This window comes from Microchirus variegatus, assembly GCF_963457635.1.
Source record: "Microchirus variegatus genome assembly, chromosome: 2".
In the NCBI taxonomy this organism is placed as follows: domain Eukaryota; kingdom Metazoa; phylum Chordata; class Actinopteri; order Pleuronectiformes; family Soleidae; genus Microchirus; species Microchirus variegatus.
Window position 1 is genome coordinate 14506034 of NC_139803.1, and position 27673 is coordinate 14533706.

The 27673-nt window shown below is 40.6% G+C and overlaps 2 protein-coding genes across 2 annotated transcripts; both read left to right on the forward strand.

Annotated features, from left to right (window-relative positions):
* Nucleotides 1-786: 786 nt before the first annotated feature.
* On the forward strand, nucleotides 787-4739 carry c1qbp (complement component 1, q subcomponent binding protein). Its single transcript, XM_083903670.1, has 6 exons — nucleotides 787-1139; nucleotides 1983-2133; nucleotides 2216-2306; nucleotides 2453-2548; nucleotides 2675-2800; nucleotides 3986-4739. The coding sequence occupies exons 1-6, from the start codon at nucleotides 884-886 to the stop codon at nucleotides 4133-4135; spliced, it is 870 nt and encodes a 289-aa protein (XP_083759796.1). The 5' UTR covers nucleotides 787-883; the 3' UTR covers nucleotides 4136-4739.
* Nucleotides 4740-5755: 1016 nt separating this feature from the next.
* Nucleotides 5756-27579, forward strand: mlxipl (MLX interacting protein like; the record flags this gene model as incomplete). Its single annotated transcript, XM_083910566.1, has 17 exons — nucleotides 5756-6099; nucleotides 8748-8854; nucleotides 8958-9037; nucleotides 9137-9226; nucleotides 9762-9803; nucleotides 14138-14312; nucleotides 16536-16616; nucleotides 18450-18601; nucleotides 18686-19280; nucleotides 20002-20075; nucleotides 20792-21080; nucleotides 22156-22271; nucleotides 22399-22521; nucleotides 22711-22838; nucleotides 25283-25406; nucleotides 27160-27289; nucleotides 27395-27579. The coding sequence occupies 17 exons, from the start codon at nucleotides 5756-5758 to the stop codon at nucleotides 27577-27579; spliced, it is 2835 nt and encodes a 944-aa protein (XP_083766692.1).
* Between the last annotated feature and the right edge of the window lie 94 nt (nucleotides 27580-27673).

The window sequence follows — 27673 nt, forward strand, 5'->3', positions numbered from 1 at the left end:
AATATAGGGATCATAGACGTGTGATGTCATCATGTGGTGCCCAGATTTGTAAATTGTCGATAGATCATGTGCACGCTTTTTACTTTAAATGATCAAGGCCAGCAAAAACGCTAAGTGAAGAGCCTGCAGTTCACATTTATTCCATACCACAAACATATGCAAATAAAAATAATATATAATGAGTTGATCAAAACATTGTCCTCAATTAAGTTGTTGTGGCATGGGGTACGTTTGTAAGCTCTACCTCTTTTTTGCAGATTTGTCAATTGGAAAGAGGAGCACAGCATTAACAGATAAAACAAAATACTGCTTATCTGTATTATAAAATTAAATATGGTTAAAACTGAGAAGTCCTATGTTTCCAAATAAATATACATTACTTAAAATGTAAATAGCAAAATATTTCCCCCATAACAATGAATATACAGTATGTTTTTACTGAATTCAGATGATGGCAGACTGGGAAAAAAAAGCTGTAACCTTCTAAATGGAACTGAGGTCAACGCTCCACTCTTCAGGTGAAATCCTTTAATTTGACCACAGGGGGGCGTTATTATTTAGCTTGTTTGGAGTAATCCACGATAAATACCCTTTTGAATATTTTATTTTTCTATATCATATATCACGTACAATTTAAATGTCATACTCGAGAATGAATACGTGTTGTAAAAAAAGATTCCTACAGCAATTTTAAATTAACTTTACGCTTTTTCAGAGTACTACTTCCGGTGCAAAGGTTGTAGTTTGGATAGGTCAATGTGCCCTTCCACACGTGTGTCCCTGTCATACATCACACTCACAGGCACTAGCACAGTGGTGGTGAAGGAGAGTCAAACTATTTTTTACTCGTTAAGCCGTTACACGCTTTAATATCCCCGCAGTCATGCTGAAGTCGGTTGTCAGAGCGGTCGGAACCGCTGTCCGCATTTCATCAGCCACCGCGTCCACAACGCGAGCTCTGCCGCTCAGCTGCCCGACTCTGTGCTCTCCGACGTCGGCCACAGCTCGGCCCTTCACCCGGTCTCTGTGGATGCTTAACAGCAGCAACGGAGCCTCGTCGGGATACAGGCCGAAACTATTCAGCTCCAAAGTGCTTCAGCCCTCGGTGTCGTGTGGATGTGGAGGACTGCACACAGAAGGTACGAAAGAATAGTCTGGAAGATTTAGTATGCTAACTTAAGCTAAGCTAGCTCGTATGGGGCAGTTCTTCAAGACTTAAGAGAGCAAGAAAGTTAATATTTGTACAGAAAAGCGAAACGTCAACAGTAAAAAGAATAGTGTTAAATGTAAACAATCAACTTTATTGACCAAGTTACTAGTTCTTTGTCTGTCACACTTTAGCAAGTATAGCATTCTACCGTTTCTCATACCTGGAGGTGATGATGATGTGATGATCCCATGTCTTAAAAAAAAAAATCCAGTTTCTGATTCCTTCATACTTATATGGAGGAAACTAGTGGATGATTACTTTAGTAACTGATTAATTGAGTAAGTGTTTCAGTCCTATTGAAAATAACATGTCGATTGTTCCAATGGTGAGACATTTTCTGCAATATATGGATATGGAGTAGCAAGGTAGAGGGGAAAAGTAGCCAGCCAGAGACAGGCATCAGTATCAGTTCCTCCTCATTGTCTGCAGGTGTCACTGGTAGAGAGTGGAGGAGGTTAAAAAGTCACTTTGGCTCAACTTGCATCCCTGCGTCCTGGCTTCTCATACCTCCTCAAAGTCCTGCAATTTTCTTTTCTGATATTTCATGTTTCAGTTTGACAGATATTGGCTGAGAGTCCCAAGTTACTTCGCGATTCCACCTCGAGTAGCCAGGGTGTTTATACATACACAACACACGCACATCTGATTGACCCAATTTCACTCTGGGCTGGGACTAAAAACAAATGAAAAACATTACCACTTTACAGACTCCCATCATGGGAGACTAATGGCAACAATGGTGGAGTTAAACTCGTGTTTAACCTCTGAACAGGTGACAAGGCATTTGGTGATTTCCTGTCTGATGAAATCAAAGAAGAGGTGAAGATCCAGAAAAACAAAACTCTTCCTAAGATGTCTGGAGGATGGGAGCTGGAGATGAATGGCACAGAGGCAAAGCTCATAAGAAATGTCTCTGGAGAAAGGTAAGCAGCAGCAGTTGGTGATGATGGCACCCACTATTGTCCAATGATTGAGTGACCTAATGGTGCATCTGCTTTCACACAGAATCTCTGTTACATTTAACATCAACAACAGCATTCCTCCTAACTTTGAGGAGGAGGCAGAACAAGGACAGCAGAAATCAGGAGAGGAAGAGGTGAGTTACATTACAACAGACCAGACTATTGAAGTCAGACATGCAAATGTTGAAATATAACTGCCATTGTGAAGAGCATTAAATAATTGTTTTATTAAAAGTGTTGACTTTCAAACTGAAATAATTGTACGTCTTTCTCTTTATAGCCGGAAATTGTATCGTCACCCAATTTTGTCATTGAAGTAACAAAACAGGCTGCAAAACATTCCCTGGTGTTTGACTGCCATTTTCCTGAAGATGAGGTAAGCACAGGTGGACATGTGAGATGAATCATGTCAGCAACATGTCTGATCTCTGTTAATTTTCTTGAAATAGCCAAGTTGTGGAATAAAAAAACAACAACAAATAAGCTTAACTTGTATTTGTAGATGAGTCATGGTGAAGGAGAGGATGAGAGCGACATCTTTGCCATTCGTGAGGTCAGTTTCCAGCCTGAGGGAGATGTAGAGTGGAAGGAGACCAGCTATACTCTCAACACTGACTCACTGGACTGGGTAAGCCAGTAAACGAATGCACTAACAATAATATACATTATGATAATAAGGCCCAGTGTGTAAGCATTAGTGATATCTAATAGGGCTGCAACGGTTAATTGATTTATTGAATGAGTCGTCAACTTTTATGATAATCAATTAATTGGTTTGAGTGATTTTTTTCAATAATTAAATTTCAGATTTTTCAGGATTTGGTAAACACCGATCAACATTTTTTTTACTTTTTATGGACCAGTCCTCAAGTAATTGATAAAATAATCGACTGGTATATCGCTTATGAAAATAATGGTCAGCTGCCACCTTAATATTGTAAAATACACTCACACCACCTTTTCTTAAGCTTGTGCACCTTGTGTTGCTTCTTAACTTAACCACGGTTATTAATATCAACAAGCATTCATTGTTTCTTTCATCTCAGGTAATTGTGTGCCTTCAGCGTGTTTCTTCATCATGTCTCTCCTATTTTCTGTTCTGTATCTCGTTTTTGAGCACAAACGCACGGCAAACTTGGGAAAATGATGAGTTGAATGCTTCTCAAAACGCAAAAGTCAAGCTGAAATATCAGCGCGGGTAACGCACCGTCGCTCATCCTCCCCAGCAATCTGTGCTGCATATTTAAAACACAGGGGGGACAGCAGCAGGGGTGTGGGGACAAAGAAATATACCCTGGCCTTCAAAATAAGAGCCACTGGCTTTGGCTACAACCACTTCCTGTATAAACCTTTTGCACGAGGCAATAAAAAATAGCTTTCAATAACATTTAAAAAAATGTTCCTAGCTTATTTTTGTCTGTTTTGTTATATTTCTAATTCATATTGGTCTTATTGTTTACTGTATATCAATACATAACAAAACTAGAAAAGCACTCGGAGAGTGCAGACCTCTCCAAGGCAGCTCAGCCTCCCCACCACGGATCACGCCCAAAATTGAATCACTTGTTCCTGGTCCCATTGCGGACATTTACTGGAAATTTCATCCAAATCCGGCCGCGACTTTTCAAGTTACTCCGGCAAAAAAACATATACCGGAGTTCAACAAAAGGTTTATTTTACACTTGTACAGGAATTCTGCAGATGTACTACTATATTCAATTTCTGCCTAAAGAAACCTTAATAAATGTTACACACTGGACCCTGGAAGAAACATTTGGATGGCGACTGATTTCCTGGCTTTGTTGATCTTTAGGCCCTTTATGACCATTTGATGGACTTCCTGGCCGATCGCGGGATCGACAACACCTTCGCTGACGAACTGACGGAGCTGAGCACGGCCATCGAGCATCAAGAGTACATCAGATTCCTGCAAGACCTCCAAGGCTTTGTCAAATGTAAATAGAGTTAGGTATTAGCTAAATGTCACTCGTATTTAATACACGTCCTGGAAAAGTTGAACTCCAACTGATTCATTGCGAGTCGAGCAAATGTTGCAGCACTGAATGATTGATTTGGTCACCGCTAAAGAGACTGATGATAGTTTGTGACTGTAAGTCTCATCACAAAGACCACGCTGCAAAAGTGTTCCCTTCGTTAAAATGTGACTTTATTTTTCTGTAAGTTAAACAGGTTAGGTATGTTAATTAATAAATAAATATATGAACACCATCAACGATGTAGGACATGTAAGAACCCTCATTAAGAAATAGCTTAATTCCTGTCTTAGATGCTGTGGTTCGATATGGTCCAAATCTTTTTGAAAGTTCAACTTCCCTAAAGCCAGTCATTGGGAAGATGAAGATCAAAACCATCAGAAATTAAACAGTTTACAAAATCACTCCTTGTCTAAATGCTTGAGAGCTTGACATCTCGCCAACTTTGTACAGAAGTCCATGTGATGATCATCATATTAATACGACTCTGTGTGACCAGAGCTGAATTTGGTTGGTTTCTGTAAGTGTGTTGACAGAAGGGAAAGTTTGGCGATTAAAACGATTTGATATGAATGGTTGACGTCATGTTTTTTTTTTTCTTTTTAAGTCAAAATCAGACCATTGGTTGTTGCGGATACTGTTGTCATATGACATTTATCCAAATTTAGCCAATTATTGATTGAGATAAATTCACAGCGAGTCCTAAAACTTCAGTATGCTTCCAGGTAAGATGGTAATCTGCTGTGTCGTCATCAGCTGTATCCTCTATTCTGTAGCGTTTTCAATCCTTATGCCACGAAGAGCTTTACTTGTAATTGCTGTGATCATTCTTTGCCCTTTAAACTACTATTATTTCTCATCAATACACTTGTTAAAACACATGTTAATGATGTGGAAGCAGGTAGGAGAAGACCCCTCCCCCCACACACTCCAGCTGTTTGTGGCTTGCTTCTTTGTTCTTTTTGACTGTCACTTCACTTCCTTGGACTGAGCAGATTTCAGTTTCACAACCAAGAAAATTGAGCAACAAAAGTGCCTTGTCCGTCTAGATCGCCTGCGACACTGTTGTCCTACAGTCACGTGTATCTCCAATAGTAAATGTGTTGTTTTTGATATAAAGCTCTAACAAAATGTGCAGAAAATACATCTGCATGAGTTATGTCCAAGTGTAAGTTCCATGTAAGGCCCCCCAGTCCCTTTTACTCGGGGCCCCAACGTGTCTTGGAACATCAGTGGGAATAGGCTCAACCTCAAATATGGCAGTGTATTAAAGTAATGGATTGTTATTGTTCATTTTGAGGGAAGAAATCCTATATTGAGTTTGGTCTATTAATAATTAGCCCCTCAGAGGAAGTTGACGATGATAGTTTGCTGTTGCACAACAGTCCACTCAGAGTGAAGGAGCTGCAGTCTGGTCACACACTCCTGTCTCTGCTGACAGATGTTTGCAGCAGCAGCTGTTTGAAGCAACTCTGGAATATACCAAGAAATCAGAGGGAGGTGGACGAGGAGGAGGAGGAGGAGGAGGGTCACCTGAGGAGAAAGGTTACTGTTGGCAAAACAAGCCGAAACAGGGTAAAAGACACAGAATGGCGACTAAAGGAGAAAGAGTTCCAAAGCAACTCCACGACTCTTCAGAGTCCGACTCCGAGCCGGAGGTGGAGCCCGCTCGGGTGGCCACGAGCTGCGGCGGGCCGTTCGCCGCCGCCGCCGCCGCCTTCCCCCGCACCCAGGTCATCCACAGCGGCCACTTCATGGTGTCTTCCCCGCACAGCGACTCGGCGTCGCGCCGGAGGAAGAGCGGCGGTTCTCTGCGATACGACTTCGACACCGTGAACAGGACGTGGTGTCAAACTTACCGGCTGAGCTCCGGCAGCCTGAGCATCGACCCCACTCTGACCCGCCTGTTCGAGTGCATGTCTCTGGCCTACAGGTAAAGTCTCAATGTGGGCTAATGTCAAGTATAGAAAACAAAAACTTTTAGTAATATAAGATTTTATTGCATATTGCATTAAGAAGGACTTTATTCTTTCAGTTGTTGTGAATTTTTATTGTGCTAATGGTGAATTCTTCGCTTGCCAACATACAGTCCTAGTGATTCGTTTGTTTGAAGGGGAGCCTGCATGATTTCTTTGAATGTTTTATTATTTTATTTACTTATAACTATAACGGAAATCAATTTTTTATTATTATTTTGTTAATTAGACCCTACAGTATTTCAGATACAGGCCTCTACCAAAAGGTTGAGACGTCTGTTCATAATAAACCTGGTTTGCATAATTCATAAAGTACAACATTCAGAACAAGTCAGATTAATTTAGTGTGAGTGAGTTCAGCTTGATGCAGTTTTCAATGAGATAAAGTGACTTAAAGTGTGGTCGACCAAATGGTTGAGTAGTAACTTAAAGGGTTAAAGTTTTAACTATAACTATTTATGGCATTTAGTTTTTTGTAAAAAGGGATAAATGTTTTATTGTAATGTTGCATTTTCAAACACTTATTGCCGGTAATGCCAAAATTAATGCTCAGTTCGTCAGGTAGTAGAAGACTACCTGTTTATGTTCAAACATCTGATATGGAGGTATAAGCTGATACGATACTTAAACTTGGTATCGGTCCGATACTGGATCAGATAGAAACGTAAATCCAAAAATCCTACATATCACTTGCTTCACTATGCACAGACTGTTTATTTCTTCTGTACAGGAGTATTTGTTCCACAAATGGCCAGCACAAAAACTGTTATTAACAGCTTCATAGTTTAAAAGGTCTAAAATGAGTTTGTCAAACTGATATTGGTATGATATATACATGGAAAAAGTGGTATATTATAGGTATCAAAGTAATATTGTAGTAGTAATACAGATAATTGAGACAGGCAATGCCTATTTTATTCCTCATCCGTCCTATTTGGAGAGGACCTTTTAATTTTACGCCTTGTTTTGCACCTAACAGCAACAACATATTTTCAACGAACGAGTCTGCACAATATCAGTGATAAGAACATGTACTTTCCCCCTGCAGTGATCCTCCTCTGTACATGTGTTTATTTAAAAAAAAAAATAAAAAATACACAGACACTTCAGTGAGATTCACTTTAAACCTTGCAGGACTTTATCTCGGCCTATTTCCCTTCTTAAAGTCTTGTGTTAAATTGAAGCGTTTGGTCGCACAGTGAGTGGATGAGCTGGAGCTGGAACAAGTGATTTTTTTTTGCAGTCTCTTGTGCAACAGCTTGGAAAATCTTCACCGTAAGCTGGACTTTGATTCTAGTTGGCAGCCCGGGACAGATTATGGTGTAACTGAGACAAAGGAGAGAAGATCCTGTTATGATGCCTGGCCTAACGCCACACTTATTGCCAATGTGTGTTTTTCTGTAAGTCCCTACAATTTAGAGCAAACAGTAACACTTCAAAAGCACCAGAAAAGTGCCAAAAAAGATCATCTCTGCTTTACCACAAGTGATGCATTAAAGTTAGACCACACATCTAACACTTACCTTTCGGACAAACAGTTATTTGTCACTACATTGGCGTTAATTACGTCTTGTTGTGACAGCTTAATGCGGCCTCGTAGGTCTTGTGTGTGTAACATGCTGCGGTGTCACTCCATTAACCGCCTGATTAAAACCGCTCTCCGTGGCTTCCTAGCAACTTCCCCCACCGTCTCACACGATGGAGCCCCTGTGCTGAGGGACACTGGAGACTGATGAATTAGCTGGGAGAACATTATTAGTCAAAATCTGGACAGGTTTCTAATGGATTTGGTCGCGAGGACACTGTTTTTCCACCGTGTCCTTTTTTTTCTGCTAAACGGTGCCGTCTTGGGATGAAGCCATATGATGTACATGGAAAAGCAGCAAAAGTCTTTCACACAGTTTTTGAATTGGTTGCTTGTAACTAGTCGGTAAAAGAAATTAGTTTTAAGTCTATTTCAGACTGATATCGGTAGATATTTGGAGTCACTCATCTTCATAGAGACAAACAAAACAAGGGGTTCCAAAAGAGTCCTTATACAAGGACTGATGTTCTATCTGGAACCATTTGCTTCTGAAAAGCCCTTTCCCGAAGAAACGGGTTTTCAAGGGTTCTTGGTAACACTAATGGTTCCAGTAAGAACCATTTTGATCCAGAGAACCCCTAGAAGGGTTTTAAAAGGGTTCTTGGTGGAACCCTCCAAAAGGGTTCCGGTTGGAACCTTTATAAAAAGGTTCTACCTGGAGCCAAAAGGGTTCTCCTATGAGGACAAGCGGAAAAACCGTATATGGTTCTACTTAGCACTTTTATTTCTAAGAGTGTACAGTCAAATTTGCCTCATACTCAAATCTGCATGTTTCTGGATTGTGGGAGAACCCGGAGAAAACCCCGGCACACACGGAGAGAACATGGAATCTCAGAAACGCCAGGTCGTGAACCCGAAGACCCCTTTTATAAATATTCCACCTGGAACCATTAGTGTGACCAAGAACCCTTGAAAAACAAATTTCCGGTTCCAGGTAGAACCTCAGCCCTTGTAGAAGAACACTTTTTTATTTTTAAGAGTATATTTTACATTTTAAAAACAGTTTTTTTTCTTTTGCAGTGGTAAGATAGTGTCACCAAAGTGGAAGTCCTTCAAAGGCCTGCGGCTGCTGTGGAGGGACAAGATCCGGCTGAACAATGCCATCTGGAGAGCTTGGTTCCTTCAGTGTGAGGCCCACCACTCTTCTCGTTCACTCATTAACAATGACATCACTGCAAAACACAAACAGAACTCGTAAAAATTGGTTTTTTCGTTATCTACCGTGCTTAGATGTCGAAAGGAAGAGCTCGGTGTGTGGCTTCGTCACTCCGCTTGAGGGCTCTGAGGCCGATGCCAATCGAAAGCCCGAAGTGAGCAGCAATTTGTGCTTTAGGCGTTTGAAAACGAATGGTCATAGTGACTCCGTGTGTGTGCAGTTTTACTTCACCTACTCTGCTTCACGTCAACAGGCGATCGTGCTGGAGGGCAGCTACTGGAAGCGGAGGATTGAGGTGGTCATCAAGGAGTATCACAAGTGGAGGATTTACTACAAAAAGAGGGTGAGATTGAGGTCTAATTTTTCTATGGAACACAGCGTTTCATCTCTGTTTTAATTAACCCACGCAAATGCAACATTAAAAATACTAACTAACCTATGACACAGAGACATAATCATGACCACTGCCGTATCTCCTCCAGGGATCTCAGAGAGTAAGAGTGGTTTTCCGGGTGAAAAAGGATTGGCACTTATCTGAGGAGTCAGATTAATAACAATAAATCAGTCCTAAAACATATTAGACGCCAGTGTAAAGAAGCTCAAACAACCTTATTATTGTCGTTAAAAACCTGGTCATTGCGTTCTGTCCTTTTTAAAGCCGGTCAACAGATTTTTGATTTAGGTCGGTAAATACATAAGATAAAAGCTTGGGGCCCAAACTGAAATTGGTTCTATTGGCTTAAAAGTAGTTTGAGACGTTCATGGTCACCAAAAGCAAACATGGACACAAACATTGTTACCAGCTGAAAGGTGTGGTCAATGTTACGTTTCCTCCATTTTCAGACCACTCAAATAGTTTCTCTTCTTTTCCTTTGCAGCTCCAGGAAAAGAAGGATGATATTCTTTCAATGCTACAAGAGGTATGACGACAGACTGGCCCCTGCTTTTAGCGTGGTCGTATGATCTGTCTGACTTTAGGGCCTTTTCTAGCAACACTGACCTTGTCAGGACCATTCGTCCTTATGGAGACAAAAACCTGGTGAGAATTAGGCAGAACCTCATTTCTAAGGAATTGGTTAAGGCTAGGATAAAGTTAGGATTAGTCTGGTTGTGGTTAAGGATAACGCTTAGTTTATGCTGTCCAAAATGAATGGAAGTCAATGAGAGTCATTAAAGAACGGTTCGGTCTGGGACAGTACGGTACATATTTTTTTGCTTTGTTGTTGTCCGTTGTGTTGTTGTCAGCTTTGTTGTGTCCGTTGTCATCGTTCCGGACACCACAACGTCGCACTATGTGGCCATTGGACCCCCACCTACCAAGTAAAGGTACTGTTCTCAGCCAAAATGCAAGCCTGACCCATGGCCTTACCATTCCAAACTGTACCGTGCACTCTTAGAAATAAGGGCTCCAAAAGGGTCCTTTTACACTCTTAGAAATAAAAGTAGAACCATATAAGGTTCTTTCTCCGGCTTGTCCTCATAGGAGAACCCTTTTTTGGCTCCAGGTGGAACCTTTTTATCAAGATTCCACCGAGAACCCTTTCAAAACCCCTTATTCAGGAAAGGGGTTTTCAGAAGCAAATGGTTCCAGGTCAAACCTCAGCCCTTGTACACTCTTATTAATCAGGGTTCCAAAAGGGTCATTCTATAGGGACTGAGGTTCTAACTGGAACCATTTGCTTCTGAGGAACCCTTTCCCGAAGAAGGGGTTTTTCAAGGGTTCTTGGTAACACTGATGATTCCGGTAAGAACCATTTTGATCCCAGAGAACCCTTGAAACCCCTTTCCTGAATAAAGGGTTTTAAAAGGGTTCTTGGTGGAACCTTTATAAAAAGGTTAAAATAAACCTTATATGGTTCTACTTAGGACTTTTATTTCTAAGAGCACTGTATCAAACCGTATCATGATGGAAAGACCGCATCAAAGAATCACTGTGCAAACCTGTGTGTGTGTGTTGGCGACCTTCTAAATTGTTTGCTTTCAAATGCACTTCAACATACTGTTAAATCAACAACTCGAGCTGCTATTTTTAGAATCTCCTGATTAACCAGAGACAAAAAGAGACAGAAACGTGCAAAACAACATTCGTACACCACTGACGCATACTGACAATACATCTCCAACACCTTGACTTTAGGCTTCATCTTTATTCAAGTGGGAAAAAAGCTGCAGAATTTAATGTCTTTTAATCAAATCTGACCTACTTGGAGTGGGGGCTTTGTAAAGCAGTGGAGGGCCAGTGACGGTGACGTCACAGCGGCAGAAACAAACAAAAGATGAGGAGGGAAAGAAAGGGGACTTTGGGGAATCACCTCATTTGTCAAAGTTTTTCACTGTGTCAGAGAGATGTGGCCTCGCAAGCCGCAGCTGACCCACTATTCCTTCTTTCATTCTTATTTTCACTGTTAATGAAAATATTTTACATTCAGGGTCTATATGACCAGAAAAAACCAGCAACGTTAGTCTCTTCCACACTGAAATAAGTGGGTAAACGTTGACTTTTTTGAACCTGGGTGACCTCTAGGGCTGAATTAATCAATTAATCTAAGTTTGGTATATTACTATGTTCAAACATGTATACAGAGGCTATAAGAATGTGCAATATAGAGTCGCTTTGTTCAGCACAACCCAAAACGTACTGAATTAGAACCGATGTTATGATAGCAGCGTCAGTGTCGATGCATATCTGACAGGTCAAAGATCACTGCTGCAGCTTTTTTATGCTCCACGTTACCAAAGACTTATCAGGCTTTTGTTTCAACAGATTAGGCTGAAAAAAAGCACACGCACACACACTTGTTTTTATGTCTTAGTGAGGACACAGCATTAACATAAGACATTCCCACTTAGTGCCTAAGTCTTAACCCTGACCATAACCTGAACCCCAATTCTAACACTAACCCTAAAAGCAGTTCTTAACTCTGAAAAAGCCCTTTAAAGATGTGAGGACGAACCAAAAATGTCCTCACTTGGTTGATACTCACACACATAGAGTCAGCACCATGTCATTATTGTAGGCGTTGTTATTATAACCCGTGTTTATGTCACATACTTAACAACTTAACAGCCGTCTTTTACAACGCTTAATTTGAAACTGAACTGGCGAAATAATTTGAGCGCCTAGGCTTGTTCTTATAAAATATTTAACGTTAGGATTTAAGCAAACCTTTGTTGACTTTATCACATGAGGCAATGTCAATCCATTAGAGGCTCCAAATTATGACATTAGCGCACAGTCGGCCCTCGTGCCGCGACTCGGTCAATCATTTTTGAGAGGGAAACAAAGTCCTGTCAGGTCGCCAAGTCATTTATGAATAAAGGTTGCTGCAGCATAAAGAGGGGAGTGTGCACCTAAAGTGAAGTTTGTACTTTCATAATGAATAATACTTCCTATTTGTCTCCACTTTATTAGGCACACTATGAGTTTCATGTTATTGGTGATGTTTGAAGTGTTCAATTGTGTAAACTGTAGTGGTAAAAGGTCTGTAGCTGCGATTATTTTGACAGGAATTGCAATTGCGATATGTGATTGGCGATATCAGAGGATTTGTGCGATATTTGTGCAGATCTGTGACCAACAAAGACGTTCTCCTCAGTTTGTAGAATAAGATGTGCATAGGTCAAGATAATAAATATAAGTTTTCTGTCTTTTCAACTGAATTAGGACCATTTGGCACCGCTGAATCCAAAAATGACATCGATTTTTCAGGTCATGGTTTTTATGCTAATTTTATTTAGAAAAATCCGATATTCTGACTAAATTGATTAAATTTTTGTGACATTATCAGTTGATTTTCGTTAATATTTCTCATCCAAAAAAGGTTTTAGGGGAAAAAATGTTTAATTTTGTGACGGATTCCTGTTAGGAACAATGGTGTATTCACAGCAGATAGAGCAGAATACATCAGGTTTATTTTTGCAAGATCTTCTAGTCGAAGCCATTTCATCCACTTGTAATGTAAAATAAAAACAAATAGTCATAAGTTGGCACATGCAAAATCTTCAGAATTTGTTATTTGCAAGAAATATAAAAGAGTTTTCAGTCTTATGACGTGAAAACAAATATGTAGCTTTTTTCCAAAAGTTGACCTGATTGAGCAAAACCAATGTGATTTTTGGATTCTGCACATCAGAATGTTCCTAAATCAGCTAAAAAACTTTGATGTTGACCAGTGTAATGAATCTAATATAATATTTTGACACACAAATATGAAATTTGAAAGTCGCAGTATAGGCTGTGTTCTTCAGTTTTGCCATTCACTCACACAATCTCTAATTTAATCTCTGCCTGTTATTTGACTTCATTTTGGAACTTGGGTTCATTATCAACATCACAATGATGGTTTAATTATCTTTTGGGGGGGTCAAAAATAACAAATTCTGATAATTGAATATCTATAATTGAGTTTCACCCGATGACGATGTACGTGGAGAGTCCACTGAACCACCTGGTTTCAGGAAAGCCCTCAATAAATGACCAACGGAAGTGAGGCGTTCGGTGGCGCGCTCATATGCATGTTTATTTTGTTTTCCCGTCGCCAAGGCAACAAGCAATTTGTTTTGTTTGGGGCTTCAGGTCTTCCTATTTGTCTGCACGTGAATGTACGAAGAGCTGCCAGAATTAGGTCAGGGACAAAAGCCTGCTGCTTTTACTGAAACGGTGAGACATGGAAATCAAGAAATGAACAAAGGCAGCATGATGATAACCAGCAAGGGGCTCGTGTTTTTGAACAATATGCATAAAGTGCTTTTTTTTATTTTTTTATCCATGCTCGTACACACACACACACACACACACATGCACAAAACAATCTCACCTCATTTTCTACTTGCTTTCACTCATATTATCCCACAAATTGAGCAGGAAAATAAATAAATTTCTACTGGGTATGTCGTGTGCTCAGACGTAATCAAAACAGTTTCCGGCTAGACTGTGCTTCCCTATAAATGTGGGTCTCTGACTTCAAAGTGCAGATGCATCTCAAACAGAGGGAGAAGAACCCCCGAACCAGAGCTTTGTATTCTGTGAGTTGTGTTTACTGCCTTTTCGACTTACTATCTTACTGTGTTAATGTTTTTTTTAAAGTGAAGTTGACTTTGCAGTTCATACTAAATGTACACATTTTGTCAAATGCCATCAATGCACCACTCTGCATTTAAGACACACTCGTAGGGAGCCCTCTAATGGACAGACTGGGGATTGTCACCTCCTTGTTAGTCTGTGATTTTAATTTTTTGGCTCGTGTGTTTGCAGAGTCAGATCTGCCAGGCCAAACTGGACAAATGGTCCAGTCAGATGTACCAGGAGGCTGAAGCCGCTCCAGTGGAGGCTCACATGTTTGACCTGGACTGCCTCCTGTCGGACATCTCTGACACGCTGTTCACCATGACGCAGAAGCCGTGTCCCTGGGCCAGTGACGGACACAACAGTGAGTAAAATAGTCCCCCCGTTATGTCAAGTTTCATACCCTGTGCTCTCAAATCACCTGGGCCGATAATTTATATTCTTGGATATTTTCACCTGAGGTCCTTCTTCAGTTTTTGGTTCAGTAAAGATACATGTGGATATGTAGAGAAGAATATCCAATAGACTTAGAGGAACTTTCTGATCTTCGTCTTCAGTTTAAGGACAATATTATTTTTGTATTATTCTCTGCTGAGTCAAACCGGACTATTTATCCATAACTGACCCATGTTTATACATGCTGGACTTGTATAGTACACTCTTAGAAAGAAAGGGTTCCAAAAGGGTTCTTGGTAACACTAATGGTTCCAGTAAGAATCATTTTGATCCAGAGAACCCTTTAAAACCCCTTTCCCGAATAATGGGTTTAAAAGGGTTCTTGGTGGAACCCTCCAAAAGGATTTATAAATGGTTCTACCTGGAGCCAAAAAGGGTTCTCATACACTCTTAGAAATAAGGGTTCCAAAAGAGTCCCACTACAAGGTCTGAGGTTCTACCTGGAACCATTTGCTTTTGAAAAACCCTTTCCCGAGCAAAAGGTTTTTCAAGGGTTCTTGGTAACACTAATGGTTCAAGTAGGACCATTTTGATCCAGAGAACCCTTTAAAACCCCTTTCCTGAATAAGGGGTTTTGAAGGGGTTCTGGGTGGAACCCTCAAAAAGGGTTTTAAACACTTTAACCCTTTCTCCTATGAGGACAAGCCAAAGAACCTTATATGTTCCTACTTAGCACTTTTATTTCTAAGAGTGTAGTACAGCAAGAAGGGCGAGAGAAAGTGAAACTTTGGTGTTGTTTTGTTGAATTTTAATTCAGTCAAGAACGGTCGATGTGTATTAGAAATTCATTCGTCCACATTTCATTTTATGGACAAAATGTCTAATAATGATGCCATTTCAGCTCTGTGACTCCTCCTTCAAGAAATGGGTGCTCATCTAATAACTTCTAAAATAGTGATGAGAGCTGGTGGAAAACAGTCACACGACAACACAGAGACAGCTGCTCCTCCACTGCACCTGTTTCAAATTTCCGTAAACTCCTCTGGGAGATGTTTATCACTTTGTGAAAGTGACGTTAAATTGCCAGGGATGAACATGTCACACACTATAAAACATACTCAACCTTGAAGAAGGACAGAAGGAGCATCGTGATTAGTCGCCGCTCTGCTGTTTCTGAGCCTGAATGGTTTTAACATCACTGAGGAGAGGATTTTAGGAGTCGTTTATCCCCGATGATCAGGTCGTTGTGTTCGTTTTTACACCTTGATTATTTGTTATGGTTATGGTGACGGCGCACAGGGAGTGGCTGAGTCCACTGATCACGTATGGGCGACGGGGAGATTGCATGGTTTGTTACAGTTTGAGCTGAAGATCAGCACAGAGTGAGTGATGCAGCAAGACACTGCCTTAAACTCTGAGGTAAATGTATTATAGACAGTGGTTAAAGGTGCATTAAAGCAACTGGCCGTAAAATCCTCCTAATATGTCACAGAGACTCAGGAATAATGTTCATATAACAAACTGAACTCACCAACAACAACAGTACAGCCAAAATATTTGCAGACTGCAAATCATGTTTATGTTTTGAAATCATGTTTTGGCATGTGGCGCCACCTACCGCCGTCTACCAATCATTGCAACCAGTAGAGTCTCAGCTGCCGAGCAACCACGGGTTGCCAGTTTCGTCAGAAAACAAAACTTAAAAGACCTCTGTATTTTGAATTTGAATGATTTGAATGTAGTAACCGTTTTTGGCCACATTCTTACATATGGCACCTTTAAAGCTGAGAAAATCACCGTAGACCTTAACCCAACAGAGGTGCATTGAAACAAGCTGAAACATTCACCCCAGACTGAACTGTGTACGTTTGAAAATGTTGTGCAGGTCTTTTCTACAGTCTAATAAGTCTTGGGCATGTATATATCTTAAGAACCTTGTGTTTCTTTATACATAATGATGAAATAAATGGAAATCAAATCACTTTTTATGACTCGTTTATGTGTGAAACCGCCACAGGGTTCACTCTAGATCGAAAGGGCGGATAGAATCTCAGCAAGAAAGTGAAATAGCATTGGAATATTCCTTTAATGCTGCCGCAGGAGCACACACAACAAAACAGACAAAAACAAATGCACTCAAGTGTTTTCTTCTTCTTTTTTAAGTTACATGTTGTTTTTCCTTCATCCTCAGCCTACACCACCAATGCTGATATAATCCAGCCGGGACTAACTCCACTGCAGCCCAGTATGGATGATTTCATGGACATACCAGGTACTACTATCTATTTCTCTGTGGCACATGATATCTTAGAATCACATTGTTTCACCTGCCCTTTTCATAATTAGCAGCGATTAAGAGCTTAATTTAGTGCAGAGAAGTACAATTTGCAGAGGATAATATTAAACCACACCACAAAAAAATCAGATCTTGAATGGCACTCCTTTCTTTAACTGCACTTTGTTACTTGGAACTCTGTAGTTAAGAGGAATTTAAAAGCAGTGAAAAAGAGGAAGTGGAAGAGGATGCATTTAACTATGATCCCCAGCTGTGACAGCACCTATAAGTAGTGGATAAATAAAGTGATGGGCTGGTTGATGGTGGAACTTGGCATCATTTTGAGTTCTGACTTGATGTTTTAGTCTTTTTGGGTTCGTTTTTTCGATAAATACCTGTAATATTCTGACAGTGATCACAGATCTGGAGTGTATGTTCAGTGAGATTGAGTATCCGCCAAACACTTTCATCCCATCAGGAGCCAGAACTCCATAAATAGGCAGATTAGGCTGATTGTAAATACACGCCCACCAAAAAAAAATAAATCTGTGATAAAATGTTGAGCAACAATCTCAAACACAGAATGTGCAGACATTGTTTGTTTGTTTGTTTTGTGAATTTGAGTCACTAAAATGAATCATTAAGAAAAACAAAACAAACAAACTCACACCTATCTTCACGTTAGAATCTCATTTATGTGATATCATTCATTTGTAAATGAGGGAAAAAGTGACTTGCAACATGATGAAATGTTGTTGCTTTTTGTAAGTTGCTTTTTTTTATATTGTTATACACTACGTCCTATAATTTTATAATAAGAGCTCATATTTATCCACCACTTTTGTTGTCTTATTTTCTGCCTCGGGCTGCTTGCCTCTTGAGAACAAAAAACCTCGCCTGCAGCAAGAAACAAAAAGGGAGGAAGCAGATTGGGCTTTAGTTACTTGCTCAAGGCCACAATAGTTATGTTTGTTTTGGTGTTACTTAGATAAGGATTTAATATTTAATACACCAGGGTTACACCTTTATTGATTTGCTCATGTTGTGGAAATTCTCTGCTGCTGGTGAAGAATGAAATAGAGAAACTTCTGCCGGCCGACAAGGTTTTATTTTCTTTGCGAGGAAAAGGTCAATCTTCACATGAGTGATCCTAGTGGAGAAAGACACAGGCTGTGTTTTCACACCTCTTTGTCTACTGTAGGTATTGGGGAGCAGACTCCCTGCGGATGTCGGATGTAGGAATGTGCCAGTTCAGTCTAGACATTGTAATTACACAATATACAATACACAATACACAAAAGGACCTGGTATCTTGTGTTAGAAAAGGCTCGAGCTTCTGAGATAAAGAAATTGAATTTGCCAATACACTCAACAAAAACTGTGGTTGTTTTCTTGGCCTGACTGTGTTGTTTTCATTGCTTTTTATCGTCCATTTCATTCATGCCAGAACACTTGCATCTCAATGATAATGTAAAATGCTTACAAGAAGAAGAGAAAGTACATTGTCTGGTAATATGTGTGGTTTGAGGTGTCTGTGTACACAATTTGATCTTATCAACATACAAGGTTGCTGCAATTCTGATTTATTGCTATTGGATAGTATTGCTACAAGCCAAAAACGGATTAATAATTAATAAATTTTTAGACACTGTAACCTACAAGGTGTGTAAAAAAATAGTACGAACTTGAACTTGAACCATTAATTATTAGAAAACTGTTTATTGAAACTTGTACATGAAGTGTGAGGCATTATTTCTACAGCAGTTTTGTTGCTGTCAGCTGCATCAATGCTCTGAGTTTCTAACTATATGTGACGTTTTTTTCCCCCAGATATCTTCATGACCTACAGAGGCCAGCCCACTGAACAGACTGCGTTTGCTGACTGTAGCTATTTTGAGAGTTCATCCAACACCGCATTTGCTCCAGTTCCCTCTCCTGTCGTAACAGCTCCTCAGCTTCTTATCAACAGCCAGCTGGCCCAGGTACTGCTGCTGTTCACTGCTCCTTCTGATTGTGAAATGTCTTGTCGGGGGGAAGGAAATGACTGAATCCCATTTTTTTTCCAGCCCAGTCTGTCAGCTGATAATTCACCTCAACCCTCCTCATCCAATACCCACCCGGAGACAAGCAGGCCTGTCCAGGACTGCAGTGAATACCACGAATCAGGAGCCATGACATATGGACCCCAGTCGTACTCTAATGCACCTGTTTCAATAGCGTTCAGCACCAGCATCGAGGAGCCGGTCTCTGCCACCATTCCTTTTCTGCACCCGCTGCCATGCCACAAGTTTGGCTACTACACTACGACGAGCGTGACCTCCACCGTCATTACCCACACTGCCTCCTCCATGGGGCCCCAGGCCTCTGCGCATCACGGTTTAACGCACACAGTGGACACGTACCCGCAGGCCGCCTGCCACTCTCTCAGCTACGCCGATGCCATGCCCGACCCTGCCCGGGCACCGCTGCCCTCCGTCACGGCGCCCCACTGCTTCTCAGTGCCCGAGCAGGTGGCTGTCACAGGAGTCAGAGGGAAGCACAAGCAGAAGACGGGCGGAGCGAGGGCTATGTGTCCCTCTGTGGCTTCACATGCCTCCCAGTTCACTGCCCCCACACCCACTAGCTGTCTGGCTAAACTGCTCTGCTCCAGCGGGAGGGAACGTGAGTCTCTTGTCTCCTCCACTCTGTCCCATAAAGGTGATATATGTAAGTTACAAAACAGCAACCTTTAGTGTTTAAAACGATTACTGCAATCTTTAATCGAACATATGTTATGTTAAATCGTCACCGGGGGGAAGAAAGAAAATAAATTGCTAATCTTGTCCATAAGAAAATTAGCATCTGCATCAGCCATTCATATTTTAATTTAAAGGGTCTTGACGGTAATTTTTCTTTTACTCTGGTTGAGATATTTTTAAGAGGGGTAGTGAGGCTTTTTACGTTCGGTTTTTAGGTGAGCATCTTTGAGCCATAGCTGCAGCCTGCTGTGTGATGAAGTGTTATGAGCTGTGTCGTTGGGTGGGCGGTACAACAGACCAAAACATTGAACCACATGGCATGCAATAAAGAAAAAATGCAAAATCATAGATTGCAATATATACGCACAAAACAGCTCTATTGAGAGTGAGCACTTGGCACCATCTAGTGGACTGTAATGTAATTACTATTATTTGTAACCAGTTACAAAATCGATACTTGGTGTCGCTACTCAAAATATTGCGATTTTTCACCACATCAGTTCCCCTCACCTCTATTTTTTAATATACTGGCTGTACCATTGTTATGATTTAAGCCAATTGAACATGTTTCCTCAATCTCACGGAGTCATTTCATGACTCATAATAATACATTTCTCACATATATCACGTGTTTGTGTTTACAGGGAAGCCAGCACTAGGACTGGATACTACTCTGGTGACAACCAAAGGTCAGAGGTCATCATCACCCAGCTCTACGGTACCAGCCTTTTTTGTTAAGATATCTGTTGCATTGATGATCTTAATATTTATTGTATTAAATACATTTGTGAAATTAAAAAACGCATTATTAGTTATATAATAATATAGTTATATACCAGAATTTGATCATAATTATAGGCAATTTTATTGTTTATAATGCATGTAATTATCCTTTGTTTACCATTAAAGAAATAAACCAGGTTTTATCTGAAATGAAAGGTATTAAGTGCATTTTAAGCATCTAATACAGATCATAAACAGTAGATATTTTATTTTAGAGTGTATTTACAGTGTATTGTCATGCTACTTTGAGAAGCACATTTCTGGAGTCCAGAAAAACAATCTTTTTGCAGCTTAAACCTAAACATATTGAGATATTATTGATTCGATTTGTATCATGATCGATTTATATAAAAAATTTGCCATTATAAGCTGAAATTACACTAATTCTCACTAATTCTTACACACTTAATGATGAAAAAGAGTTTCTAAAACTAAACTAAACTATAGATCTCAGAGAACTTTTATCCAGGTTCACTTTCCCGCCATGCAAATACAAAATCCTTATTCCAGATCTGTATTTGAATCACTACCAAAATCACACCATCTCCTACTTGGATCATAATTTACATCCCCAGACATTTACGGTTATGCTGTAAAAAGACAGCACCTCTCAGGTGTGTGTGTACGTTAAGGTTGTGTGTTGTTTTGCAGCTAAGCAGCAGCAGCGGTGGCAGCAAACATGTCGGAGGAGCGCCTTTGCAGCCGCAGCATGGAGCTGGCTGGCCTGCGGGCATGTCAGCGTTGACACCTCTGCACAGCCAGAGTGTCGGCCTGGCGACTCCTCACAGCAGAGCGGCCCATGCAGGCACCTCCAGGGGCTTAGCAGCGTCCAACCTACTCACCCACAGCTCCACACACACCAGCACAACCCTCCTCGTTCCCAAGACTGAGAAACTGTCTCCTGTTCAGCTCTACGGCACAGACAGGAGCAGCTTATCAGGTAGACGCTCAACACTCCAATACACTCCACTACACTTTTTCCAAACGCTCTTATCGAGACATACTGCAGGACATTTCCAATTGGTAGTCATGAAAATGTTACTTTAGGTTTAGAAAGATAGATTGAAGTTTAAAATATAATCTCCTTTGTTGTTAAATAATATTAAAAAGCTTATTTTATTCCCTTGCTTTTCTTACAAATGTCCCTGGTAAATTAAAGGTTTTATATTTCATTTACCTCTTCATGACTTATGGAGCTACATTATTTCTTTCTTTCCACAGAGTCAAATAAAGCTTACTTTAGAATTCAGCATAGCCACATTATATAAACTATATAGATATACACTATATAGGTTATAGCTAGCGCATGATAGCGTATCGGCCTGTTACTCTATGATTAATGGCCGACATGCAAAATTGAGTACAGTTACGCTAATTTTCAATTTACGCTATTTTGACTTTATTTACTTGTATTTACTGTAATAGTGCCAGATAAAATGTGAAAAACGAGAATCTTACTTAGCTAGCCGCCCCGTCTGTGCGGTGTGATTTTTACTTGTTTCCAAGTCGAAACTGTTCCGAGAATATTCCTCACATTTTTACGAGCATTTACATCGAAAATCTTGCCATAGATTGACATTCAGCCACAAAACTCATAACATTTGTTACTTCACAACCCACAGAGTGGGAGTGAAGTATTGTTTTTGGTGGCTGTGTCTGTGTTTGTTTGTGCTTCCGCACTTGCACTTGCCAATATGACCCAACAGAGGCCGCCAGAGGCTTGTTGCGTGAATGGGGTGAAGTCTGCCATCTCTGATTGCCTTGTTGTCTCTGAGTTTAAATATTGTTTGTCAAGGTTACACACTGCCAAGATACAAAGGTATAAAAATTATCAAGAATATATGGTGTGAAAAAAACAGTGTTAACCTTTGGGTACCCTTAGAATCATACCAATCCCCCTGCACTCCCTCGGCGTCACCATTACACTAAAATATAATCCTGGCTCGAACCCTGAACTTACATTGCTCTACATATGATTTGTGTCAAAATGTGTTTGTAATATTTTTTTTTTTTAGTTAATTTCCCTGAACATCCAGGAAGAACATCACCGTCGAACCTTTTGGACAAATCCTCCAACCCAGAGTCCCCTCAGTCAGGCTTCTCAGGACATGGAAAAACCGAATCAAGTAAGGTAGGACATAATGTGTCACTTCGTCTAAATATTAAACTTGAGAAGTTTTCTTTAAAAAGTGTTCAATATGCGGGAAAATCAAAAGCACAAGGAAGTTGCGTGCATTTCTAAGACGTGTTGTCTGCAGCAAACCGACACCAGGAGGATCACTCACATCTCAGCGGAGCAAAAGAGGCGTTTCAACATCAAACTGGGATTTGACACGTTACACAACCTCGTGACAACGCTCAGCTCTCAGCCGAGCATAAAGGTACAGTTTAAAGACGAGCTGCCACATCACACATAAAGGTGGAGGCAGAGAACACAACACGCGAACTGCACAACCAAACGATCCCTGAATATAGATGAAAACACGTTATTATTCGAAAATGTGGAGTCATTTGTGCGCGAGTGCAGTTTGGCAGTTTGACCCGACCACTTCTTCCGTCTGCTGTCACAGATCAGCAAAGCCACCACGCTGCAGAAGACGGCCGAGTACATCAGTAAGATGCAGCAGGAGAGAGCTCAGCTGCACGAGGAGGCTCAAAGACTCAGAGAGGAAATCCAGCTCCTCAACTCTGCCATCAAGTGAGAGCTATACTTGTATTTGATATCTCTTTAGGGCCTTCATGGAGACCAGAACCTGGTCGTAATGAGGCAGAAGTTCATTCCTGGTGAAATTAAGGGCTAAGTTTGAGTTTAAGGATAATGCTTTGTGTAGACTGTCCAGATAAATGCAGTACCCTGAAAGGAATAGCTGTGCAAACCTATGTGTGTGTGTACTTCTATCATTGTGAGTTCCAGTTTGACTAATCGTCTTTATAAAGAGGATATTTGAGAAAAGTATGGACATTTCATACAGTTGTAAGAGTTTAAGAGGGTTAGATTTGGGATGAATTCCAATTCCTTGCTTAACCCTCAATCTTAACCCTAAATCTCAAAAATGCTCCCTCTAGTGCAAGTGCTGTCCCGATTCTCAGAAAAATTAAGTTGAGGGCCAAGTTTAAGGGTTGTATCGCCCTCAATATTGAGATTTTTTCCGAGACCACCCTTGGGAGCAAGGGCTAACCAGAATGCATTGCGTGTTTTGACATATCAAAGATGGCGCCGAAAGCAGCGAAACAAGAACGCTTCAAATTAAGTATTTTCTTTGTTAATAGAGATATAAAAATTGTGAAAACCATTGTATTATCTTAGTTTTGGCCCATTTTATGGATTACTTATTTATTTTTTATTTTTACGATCTTTTGCCGGCCGGTGCGGACAATCGATCGTTTGCTATCCTTTACTTTTCAATAAGCCGTGGTGTGTGGTAACTGTCAGCTGAATATGTCCGTGGTTGTGGTATTTGTATCATCTTATAGCTAACTGATAGGTTATTACGGTATTATTTTTTTCCCAACCTATTAACTTGACTGACAAATAGATCGTAATAAATAATCGTGACGTAAATGTGTTCTTCTTCTTCTTCTTTTTTGGAGTTGACAGACTGGACGCAGCTTTCGCGTTATTCTGACCCCCACAGTCTGAAGACGTATCTGCATTTAAGGGGTGTCCCATTTCTAAGTGACAAAATAACCCTCAACACTTGGTTTTGAGGACCAGTTAAGATAAGGGTTGAGCTTGAGGGTTAAGATAGGAATTGGAATAGGCCCAGTCATAAGGCTCTATTGCCAGGCCCTGGATCTCTCATATTTTCTGGGTTTCCCATTCACAGTCATATGAGCAGCGTAACGCACACATAACGGCAGTAAACCTGCTTTAATCTCCTAAAACGTCTCTGCACCAACATCAAAATCACTCCACTTCATCGTGTCCTGGAATGACTAAAAAAGTGAAGGCTCCCTGTTGTGGCACTTCACAATAAATCCCTAACACTGTATCTTGGCGAGTCAGACAGCATAAGTCATTCACATGAACTATCAAATCACCAATTTCCCCCCAATCGTCCTGATAACGAGAATTCACCCCCAATCAGCTTATTGCGAGCGCTTTTTATTGCAAGATGTGCTGATATTATTTATCGTTTCATCTCTGCGTGAGGTCTCGAGTCGAGTTTTTGGCTTATTCCCGTTCCTGTTAAATGAAACAGCCTTTCCATGGATGTGTTCTGCCTCTTTCACAGACTTTGTTTCCCTGAGAATAACCAAAGCCTGCTCAAACGTGATTGGTCGGAAATCTCCGAAAGCCTTATCCCTTGTTCACACGCAGAATCGGAATTTAGAGATGAGGATTAGGAATATAAATGTAGTTATAATGACGATGGTGAGGGTAAGGGGCTAAGGAATTCATTATTTCAATCCTGTCCTCACAGAGATCAAAGTGTGTATTTATAGCTTTGTGAGGTCCAAAAAACGTACAAACCTATCTTTGTGAGGACATGTTGACCTTGTGACGACTTCAGGGTAAAGACCTGGTTTTTGGGTTAGGGTTAAGCACTTAATTATCTTAATCTATGATGTGTCCTCACTTAGATATAAAAACAAATGGGTGTTTGTTTGTGAAAACCAAAAACAATATTAATTATAATGAGTGAGGACATTTTTGTCTGGTCCTCACAACGTTAAATTACTTTTTAGGGGGTTAAGATTTGGTTTTCGGGTTATGGGTAGAATTGGGATTAGATTAGGATTAGGTTAAGGGTTAGAGGTTAGAGGTAGGCATTTAGTTGTGATGGTTAAGGTTAGGATAAGGGGCTATCGAAAGCATGCTGTAAGACCTTTTTTTGGAATAAACACTGGCTTTATCAGGACCAGGTGTCCTCATGAGACCAAAACCTGGTCCTAATGAGGCAGAACTTCATTTTTGCGGAACTGGTGGTTATATTAATTATGTTATGATTCCAGCAGATTGCATTGAACACTGGGTTAAATGTGTGTTTAGAAGCACTAATTTAGGTTTTTATATTCATGTGGTGTAACAAAAGACTGCATTGAAGGGATGAGGATCAAGTCATTTTAAAAGCACAATCTCAATCAGTTAAAGTATGATGTGATTTGACTCAGTGTGTGTGTGTGTGTCTGTCCCTGCAGCACGTGTCAGCTGCAGCTTCCAGCCACCGGTGTCCCCATCACACGGCAGCGCTTTGACCACATGAGGCAGAAGTTCAGAGAGTACGTCCGGGTGCAGACTCTGCAGAACTGGAAGTTTTGGATTGTATCCTTTTTGAGTGAAAGTTTAATGAAAAACAAAACGTTGACTCCGCAAACTCTGCATAAAACGGATATGATCAAGTGCTGTGTACTATCCTTCTGTCCCTGTGTTTGGCAGACTTTGGACTAATTTCAAATTAATTCTGGTTCGCTTACAACCTTAATCCTTTAATCCAAATGAGCATATTATACGAAGCATGATGCCATTGTGGACAATTACTGAGAGGGATAGTTTTAAAGTTTGTCAGGGAAAATATCCTCTGAAATGAAGCCTTGGGCCATGTAAATTCATGATTAGCAAACTTTTGTGTATGGAAGTACAGTATAATAGGGTATTTTTATGTCAGGAAGAAAACACATTAGTCATCTAGGCCATGTGTGTGTGTGTTGCCGAAAATGATTATGCAAATTTAATACATAACTCTCCCCCTTAATGATCGCCCAATCCATTATCTCACTGGCAAGACAAGATGTTTGTGTTTACACAGAAACACCTTGAGGGTGTTTTTCCCCCCTCTCCATGAATATGAAGATGTTTTCTGTGGTTCTTTTTATCTTAAACTGCTCTTAAAATAATCTCATTTAAAACTATTTCTTTCCAAGAGGATAATTTCTCTTTATTTAGATACAGGCTAGTAGATAGTAGACATTTGCCGATACAGCATTTGTCCACACTAAGTCCTACATCAATTCCAAATACTAATATTATACCATATATTAAACTGTGTCATAGTGCATTACCTTGAACATACAGTACATGGGCATTGTATTTTAGATATTGTCCAACCGCATACACAACTCAGCTGCTATAAATGCTCGTGTTCGGGCAAATGTGTATCATTTTGATGCTGAAGTTATTCCGAACTGATTAAATATAACCTCAGAAATTAGTGAGCATTTAAATGTACTACTGCATCTGTTGTACTTATGCAGTAGTACGATGTACTGTAAAGTCTTGTTGACATCGATTGCTTTTAGAACGTCAGGTCTATCTGAAAGCTGCGGAGCTTAAAATGTCTTAAACGTTCCGAGATTTTTGTGGCGCGATTTGCACGCCACATCCTTTTTCGGAAAACAGGCTCTGTCAAGCAAAACTATCAGACCTGACTGAGGGAGTGTTTGTGTGTATACAGCAGCTGTGCAGCCACCGGTTGGGGACAAGAAGTGTTTATCCCATACAATTTACTTCTGAATGCTTTACTTCTTTTCTATCTATCTATCTATTAGTGCAGGGCACGTTAACGCGATAACGGCGGTTAACGGCGTCAACGTTTACGCACATCGTGTTTCCATGGCGACTGACCGGAAAAAGACGAGCGTGACGTCGTGTTTACGTGACTCCGGATTGTTAAAATGAGTCTCTAAAGTAATTCTAGACTTTAAAAACAGAGGCGCACGCACACAGGTACGCTGGTTATTTGTAGCGCTGCGCTTTTCGTTTAATAAACAGACCGCTCCAGTTTGACTGTAGGCGCTAACGACACTAAAGGAGCTAATGCAGCTAAAGGAGCTAACTGGTTAACGGTGCCTGGACTCTGGTGTCTTTTTCCGGTCAGTCGTCATCTATCTATCTATCTATCTATCTATCTATCTATCTATCTATCTATCTATCTATCTATCTATCTATCTATCTATCTATCTATCTATCTATCTATCTATCTATCTATCTATCTATCTATCTATCTATCTATCTATCTATCTATCTATCTATCTATCTATCTCAATGAGCCAGATTTCCTTCCTAAACTCTGTGTCAGTTCAGTATCATCATTGAACCACTCTTTGAGTCCTATAATGGAATGGTGTCCACTGCCAGTGTGGAGGACCTGTGTCGATCCACTCTGTCCTGGCTGGACCAGCACTGTTCGCTGCCTGCCCTCAGACCCAGTGAGTCCATTCCAACCCATATTTTTTAATCGATTATCCACAAATGTCATCCGTTGTTCTGTCACGAACTTGCCTTTATCACGTCCTTGTGCATGTCCTCCTCAGTGGTTCTGAGTTCACTCCGTCTCCTGAGCACCACGACCGCCATTCTGACAGACCCCGCACTTCTGCCAGAGCAGGCCACCCTCGCTGTCACACAGGGAGACCCAGGCGCTTCTGCTGCTTCTGCTGCAGCGGCACCAGACAACTCCTTACAGCCAACCACGTGGGACAATGTGCACCCCATGTGACTCTGGAGAACAGACTTAACAGGAAACTACTATGATGCTCAGGAGACCAAGGGGACATTGAAGACCTGAGACTGTTGATAATTATTATTATCCA

Excerpts from the sequence above, each read along its gene's own strand:
- c1qbp (XM_083903670.1), top strand. The coding sequence starts at position 884 with ATGCTGAAGTCGGTTGTCAGAGCGGTCGGAACCGCTGTCCGCATTTCA. Across the intron at positions 2,134-2,215 it reads AGAAATGTCTCTGGAGAAAG|AATCTCTGTTACATTTAACA; the intron begins GTAAGCAGCAGC and ends GCTTTCACACAG. Across the intron at positions 2,549-2,674 it reads GCCATTTTCCTGAAGATGAG|ATGAGTCATGGTGAAGGAGA; the intron begins GTAAGCACAGGT and ends TTGTATTTGTAG.